At 38.9% G+C, this 7,574-nt stretch overlaps 1 protein-coding gene across 1 annotated transcript; it reads left to right on the top strand.

The window, feature by feature from the left end:
- Nucleotides 1-234: 234 nt before the first annotated feature.
- On the top strand, nt 235-1,255 carry LOC126496144 (vomeronasal type-1 receptor 4-like; the record flags this gene model as incomplete). The annotated part of the gene is made up of 1 exon (XM_050133702.1): nt 235-1,255. A coding segment is annotated over one exon (1,021 nt), but the record flags the coding sequence as incomplete, so codon positions are not given.
- Between the last annotated feature and the right edge of the window lie 6,319 nt (nt 1,256-7,574).

Below are 7,574 nucleotides of genomic sequence, written 5' to 3'. Positions count from 1 at the left end.
CATTAGTTGAGTGTGGGGAGGCAGGCTAAGTGTTGGAGGGCGGGAATGTAAGAGAGACTGAGGGAAAGGGGAAAGTGCTATAATTTTTATTTAAAACTAGTTAAAATAAAGCAAGTTGATGTAGTGAACCATAGTGTGTTAGCTGACAATAAGTCCAGAGGGACTAATTTCTTTAGACGGAGAGTATTGAGATACAGTTGGTATGTTATTCCTGGGCAGGAATCAAAATTAAAGCTTCTCAATTCATTATCTCTTACATATACTTGACCTACATATTCTTGCCTCGTCTTCCCATACAGCTCAAGAATGTGTAACTTACAGGATGGGGGACGGAGACATGGCTGTAGGAATCATCTTCTTAATCCAAACTTTGGCTGGAGTTTCAGGCAATTCCTACCTTGTTTACAATTATCTCTTGCTTTACTTCAAGGAGCACCAACTAAAGGCCAAGGACTGGATTCTGATGCATTTAACTTTAGCCAACTTCTTAACACTCTTCTGTAAAGGAGTGCCCCAGACAATGGTGGTTTTTGGTGTGAAATGTTTCCCCAATGACTCTGGATACAAGCTACTTTTTTACTTTCACAGAGTTGGCAGAGGTGTATCATTTGGCAGTATCTGCCTATCAAGTGTATTCCAGGCCATCACCATCAGACCAAGGCATTCCAGCTGGGCAGGAATCAAAATTAAAGCTCCTCAATTCATTATCCCCTACATATACTTGACCTGGATCCTGTCCCTCCTGGTAAATATTGATATACTTGAGCACATGACTGGTAGTTTGTGCAATACAAACTTCACTCATCCAAAGGATTTGATACACTATTCTTCTTTTCCTTGGGAGGAACCTGGTGAAATGCTCCATGCGATCTACATGACAGTTCCTGATGCTGTGTGCATGGCGCTCATGCTATGGGCCAGCAGTTCCATGGTTCTCATCCTGCATAGGCACAAACAGAGGATGCAGCACATGCCCAGGACCAGGAGCTCCTCCAGATTCTCCCCTGAGATGAGAGCTACCCGAACCATCCTTCTCCTGGTGAGCACCTTTGTCTTCTTTTACACACTCTCCTCCCTCTTTACCATCTATTTAGCATTTCTGCTTGATCCTGGTCGGTTGACTGTAAATGTCACTGGAGTATTCTCCATGTGTTTTTCCTGTCTCAGCCCCTTTCTGCTCATAAGACATGGCTTCAGTTCATCCATGCTTTGCTGTACCTGGATAGAAAACAGAAAATCCTCCCTAACTTTATAACAAATATGTGAATAAAGTTTGAAGAATCCTCATTTGTTCTTAGTCAAATCTACAGAATTTTAATCACAATATAAGCATACTTAACATCTATGAGTGGTTGTGTTCTGCAAAGAAACTTTTATGTCAGATATATATATATGTATGTGAATATTTTGTGCATACTTTTGTGTATACTTTTGTGCATGAACACATGAACATGTATTCACTCAGATCATGTATATTTTCCATACAGAAATATGTGAAAATCAAGCGTAACATATATACATTTCAAAGAAAAATGAAAATGTGATTTTATACTTCAAAAGAGAACTAATTATAACCATGACAAAGTATATTAAAAATAGTTCATATTTTATGTGCATGGCTGTTTTGTCTGTATGTGTATCTGCACGCTACATGCCTGGTGTCTGAGGAGTCCAGTTGAGGAAGTTTGGTCCTCTGAAAGTTAGGTCAGCTTCTACGTGGTTTCTGGAAATTGAACCCTGGTCCTTTGCCAATCATGCAAACTGAGTCACAGAGTATTTCAGCTCAACAATTGCAATCTATGGGTCTGATGTTTTCCATGAAATGGTAGATGCATTTGATAAGCACTGACAATTTAAATACCTCCATGACTAAGTCAAACATGTCTTGATCAACACAAGCCCCTGCCTGAACTCATCTCTGCATGCAGCTCCTACATTGAAAATGAATACATCAGTGTCAAAAGGCATCGCTATCTGCCTTCCATAACCAAACTGAAGTTTAACTACTGTGACATCTCACAGCACAGATTGGCTTCTCACTTTTTACTTTTACATTTGGCTTTTAAAATTTCATGTGGTAGCTGGGCGGTGGTGGTGCACGCCTTTAATCCCAGCACTCGGGAGGCAGAGGCAGGTGGATCTCTGTGAGTTTGAGGCCAGCCTGGTCTACAAGAGCTAGTGCCAGGACAGGCTCCAAAGCTACAGAGAAACCCTGTCTCAAAAAACTAAAAAATAAAATAAAATTTTATGTGCTTTAATTTCTTCAATACATTTAATAGTGGTTATAGAATTCAACCTCATAAATATAAAATTATTCTAATGCTATTCTATTGAATCTCCTGTGCTGTGGCTGAGATATGATTTGAGTTTTTCCAGAAAGTTCCATTTGTTAAAACTTTTGTCACCAGAATAAAAATATTAGTTTTGGGCAGCTTTTAGGAGGCAAACAGTAGAAAAAGATGCCTATGTCCTGAGATGATAGCCTTTGGATGGGATTAACGTTGGTCCCCTGGTTTGCCTAAGTTTTCACAATAATGAATTGTTGAAAAACAAATTTTGGGGTTTCATTGCCCATTTGATCTCTACAGACTCTATGAGCTCCACTGATTTTTGCCATTATTGAAACATGGATTTGAATATGCCCTCCTAGCTTTCCCATAAAGTATTCAGAATCAGGCATTTGGTTTTGAAAAGAGAAATGGAGCCTATGACTGTTTTCAAATCGGAGAGTGGTTGTTGCGTGTGTTTTCCAAAGTGCATGATGGTATTGGTGTGAATTTCTCGGCATGTAAGTGCAGCTGCACATCAAGGATCACAGATTTATGCCCATTTGGATTTCAGATGTAGAGTCAAGCAGTCCTGAAAGAGAACATCATGATTTCCACCCTAGAAATGCCTTTATTTTAACAAAACACCATAGAACATGTTCCACTGTAAGTCAACGTTTGCTTTATTGAACATCCTTTCCTGTTGTAAGGGGTTCTCCTTCATTTCCTCCTAACACATTAATGTATACCTTTCAATTTATATTAGTGTTGCATTCAGAGTGAGTTTGTATTATATGTTGGTAATGACTAAGATGATAGATGACTATAAGGAAGCTGTTTCCGTGACACAGCAGGGCAGTTGATCATATGAACTTAAAGCAGAGTTTATTATCTGATTTGTGATTCAGGTAGTCATATATGTGTTGACCCAGATGTAGTATGTCATTATCCTTCCCCTGTGCACAGTAGCAGGCCATGTCCAATGGTTCGTACTCTGGGTAAACAGTTCCACACCACATAAGTGGATGTCTGAGCAGCTCTTTTCAGAGATCTCCAGGCAAAAGAGGATTTTAGGCAAGACAGTATGAAGCAAAGTTTGATAATTTGCTAAAGTCTGACAAAAAGGAATTTGGTATGAGAGTAAACTCATATTAAATAAGATGGGTGTGAGCTTTTCAAGGGAGAGAGCACAATTTGTTTTTACTAAGTGGCATGTGCATTTGTGTGTATGTGTGTGTGAAGTTTTAGTGACTTTTATTTCATTGCAAGAAAGCTTCACTCCATTCTTTAACATTGCTCAAGGACTATAAAGATTTTAGCTTATAGTGATTTAAAGTTAAAGAATGTTAGAAGAGATGACTTGGTAGTTAAGTGCAGTGGCTGTTGTTGCAGAGGATCTGAGTTTGGTTTCCAGCACCCACGTGGCAGCTCATAATCATCTGTAACTCCAATTCCATGGAATCCAATGTCCTTTTCTGGCTTTCCTGAGTACTGAATGCATACAGTGCACTTACATGCATGCAGGAAAAATATGCATAAATAAAAATTAATTAAATAATTTCCTTCTGCAAAAAAATATAAGATATACATTTATTAAGGGTATATAGTATAGATTTGGAAATATGCAGGGAGTGATAAAAACTCAGTTATGCATCATTTTAGTCTGAAGTAAGGACAGTTTATGTCCTGTCCTTGTTACAGTATCACATGGAAACTCATATCATCCCCATGGACGATTTTTGCTTGATCGCTGTAATTTCAAGTTCCTGACTTACTCAACAAAATAGGAGCTCCGATTCTAGAGCAGAGTCACACTTTCCTGTTCTTTCTTCTCCATTACCATCATCCGTCTGTCCTTCCCCACTAGTCTCTCCTTAGTTTTAAATGGCAGTGTTCCTTATTTTTACATCACTTCCTTCCTCCTTGTTTTCTGTCCTTTCCATTTTTTAGCAGATAATCATTTAAAGTCTAGTACATTAAAAAGTGTGAGCATATATACTAGAATTTATGTTACTGTGTATGCTGAAGGAAAAGCAGAGTCTGACAATATTTGCAATACTTCCAAGTTTACACCATATATTGATCCCCATGAAGTAGAATGATCACATAGAATGGTAAAAAAATGAAAATAATAAAATCACAAGAAAAATGAAGGGTAGATCTTTAATATTTTTGCTAGCTGTTTCAGAATTTTATACAATGAATTTTGGTCATATTTTCCCACTACTACTCCCCCTAATGCTCCCCAGTTCTACTCACCACTTCTCTTATCCCTTTATTTTTAAAAGCCAACTGAGTCCAATTTGTGCTGGCCGTATACTCACAGATCTACCAGTGACCACCCTTGTAAAGAAAAGTGACTCTCCATCCCCCAGAAGCCACCATCTGCCAGTATTTCCACAATCAGGGAACCTCCATACCAGAATGCTGTCTGGCTTGATCTTACGTGAGTCCTGTGCAGAAAACTACAGCTGCTGTGGGTTTGCTCATGATCTTGTAATGTCCAGAAGATACGTTTCATTTGGATACCACCTGACCTTCTGGTTCTTACAATTGTTCTGTTCCCTCTTCTTCAATAGTCCCTAAGACTCGGAAAAAGGTAGTAAGATACCCATTTTCTCGGAGCACTCTACTGACACTTATTCTCTACATATGGATAAGCTAGGTATTTGTGAATTAATTGTCATCCACTGTTTAAAGAACCCCCCCATCTCTCTTTTACACCCTAGCTGTGATTTCCACTCCCTCCTCTCAGTCCCTCCCTCCATTCCCCCTCTGTTCCCATCTACCAATTCACTCCTCCTCAGGTTCTGTTCAGGAATGGGCAGGTTTCCCATTGCTATCAACAAAGCATACCATATCAAGTCTGAGATATGGTCTGAGAGCTGCACTCATCTATGGGTAGAGAGATATGACTTTAAAGGGCAGTTTCATACTGTATCCATGTAACAGGATAATAACAGCAATTTCACCTCTGGGATCTGTGAGCTTCCCCAAAATTGGTTCTTGGTTAAACTTAAGGAACCAGGCAAGCATTTTTCCTCACAAAGCAGGGCTTATACTCAAGAAATTGGTTAGCCCTGTAACAGTTGTGCTACTACTGTGCCTATGGACGTATCTTGCCACGGTAATCATTCTTGTAGCCCACAGGGGTCATATCTAGGTAAGACTGTAACTGGCTTTTCTCCTCCAGCAGCCTGAATAGCACCATCCAGTACTATAAAAGCTAGTCTAAGTTCTCTGGAATTATGATTTGTAGGCTGATTTTATTTGCTTTATGTTTAAAAACCACTTATGAGTGAGTACATGTGATAACTGTCTTTCTGTGTCTGGGTTACTTCACTGAAAATACTGATTTTTAGCTCCATCCATTTTCCTGCAAAATTCAAGATGTCTTTTTTTTTTTTTTTTTGCTGTGTAGTCCAGAGAATTTAGACAACAATAAAAACCCTAAGAGAGACATACATAGATCTAATCTACATGGGAAGTAGAAAGACAAGATCTCCTGAGTAAATTGGGAGCATGGGGACCTTGGGGAGAAGGTTAAAGGGAGGAGGGGAGAGGCAGGGAGGGGAGTAGAGAAAAATGTAGAGCTCAATAAAAATCAATAAAAAAAAGAAAAAGAAAGCTAGTCATCAGGAAAGGAGCTTCACTCACTACCAACTTGATTTCTCCATGACCTGGAACCAGTGTTTATAGTAGCTTCTGGAATCCAGTCTAAACATCAAGTTCCAGTAGGCAACCATGAGCAATTTCAACCTATATTGTTTGAAGGGTGTCCAAAACACTTCTGACCAACAATTTAAGGAAAAGTATCCTGCCCCTGACACTGTGCTTTCTATTTGCTAGTTTGTGGCTTCTAAAAGGAGCATAATTCCTTTGTGTAGGTTAACCACAGTTAAGTTCTTAAATCTAAACACACACACACACACACACACACNGCCCTGCGCTCTAATATCTCTCCTCACTGAAACCTGCCTTCCCATTATTCCCTCTTTATATCTATACTGTGTTCTACTATCCATGGAGGGGGTAGGATTTTATTCTATAGGATTGTGCTCAAATGTCAAGTTTTCAAATAAATGCATATGAAGAGGAAAAATATCTTTCATTCAAAGACCAAGTAGGTAAATGAAAAAGAATCTATGACTGATAGAAATGAATACTGCCCATAACAGTTTCCTGAAAAATATTTGATTAACTCGTGGAAACAATAACAACAAAAAACAGAAGCATAATCTTACTTACAGCAGATGTGAAAATAACAAAGCACAAAACATGCTGAGCGAGGAGGTGAAAGACCTCTACAAAATACCTAAATCATGAAAAAAATTGGATTTGTTTTACTTTTGTATATGAGTTTTGCTTGTGTGTATGCATATACACCACACGTGCAAGGCCCGCAGAGACCAGAAGGCACCAGATTCCCTCAAAATGGTGTCACAGATGATTGTTAGCAGCTATGTGGGTGCTGAGACCCAAACCCAGGCCCTATGTAAGAGCAGCCAGTGCTCTTAACCACTGAAGCACTTTTCTTGCCTTAAAAAAAGAAAGAAAAAAAGAAAGAAAACTTACCAAGACAGTAGCTAACATCTGATCTGGAGTAAACATTTGCCTTAGAAAGTCCCAGTCTGCCTCAGCCTCATTACACAGAAAATTTCACACATACATTTTGACATTCTAGCATAAACACACATTCTTAGTCTAGAATTGCTTATATCCATATCCTACATGTTGAATCATAGCCCCCATCATATATCATGAATTCATTCCAAAATACACTGAGGTTTCCCATGTTCTGAAGTACCAAACATACTAAGATGTAATTAGTTATGTGAAATAATCACATTTATCTCTTTAGAATGCAAATGCAGCTTTGTCTTAATAATTAAGATGATACAGGAGTAAAGGGGCTGGGGAAAGAAAGGAAAGGTATATAATTTGATTTTAATTAAAATAAGAAAAATAGGTTGTTGGAAAAGGACAGCTATGAGAGCAAGAAAAGAGATATTTTGAGTGAGGGAGCCATTATGAGGTTAGCAAGAAATCTGGCTCTAGAAAAATTCCCAGGAATCCACAAGGATGACCCCAGCTAAGACCCTAAGCAAGAGAGGAACTGGCCTTGCCCTGTAGTCAGACTGATGATTATATTAAATATCACCATAGAACCTTCGTTCAACAATAGATGGAAACAGAGGAAGAGAACCGCATTGAAGCACTGGACTGAACTCCCAAGGTCCAGTTGAAGAGTGGAAGGAGTGAGAGTATGAGCAAGGAGGTCAAGACCATGAGGGGTTCATCCACTGA

The sequence above is a fragment of the Alexandromys fortis genome, unplaced genomic scaffold (genome assembly GCF_014885135.2).
Source record: "Alexandromys fortis isolate MF-2015 unplaced genomic scaffold, M_Fortis_MF-2015_v1.1 scaffold_1364, whole genome shotgun sequence".
Classification (NCBI taxonomy): Eukaryota; Metazoa; Chordata; class Mammalia; order Rodentia; family Cricetidae; genus Alexandromys; species Alexandromys fortis.
The sequence above is the reverse complement of the archived record's forward strand: the minus strand, read 5'-3'. Positions and strand labels throughout refer to the sequence as shown.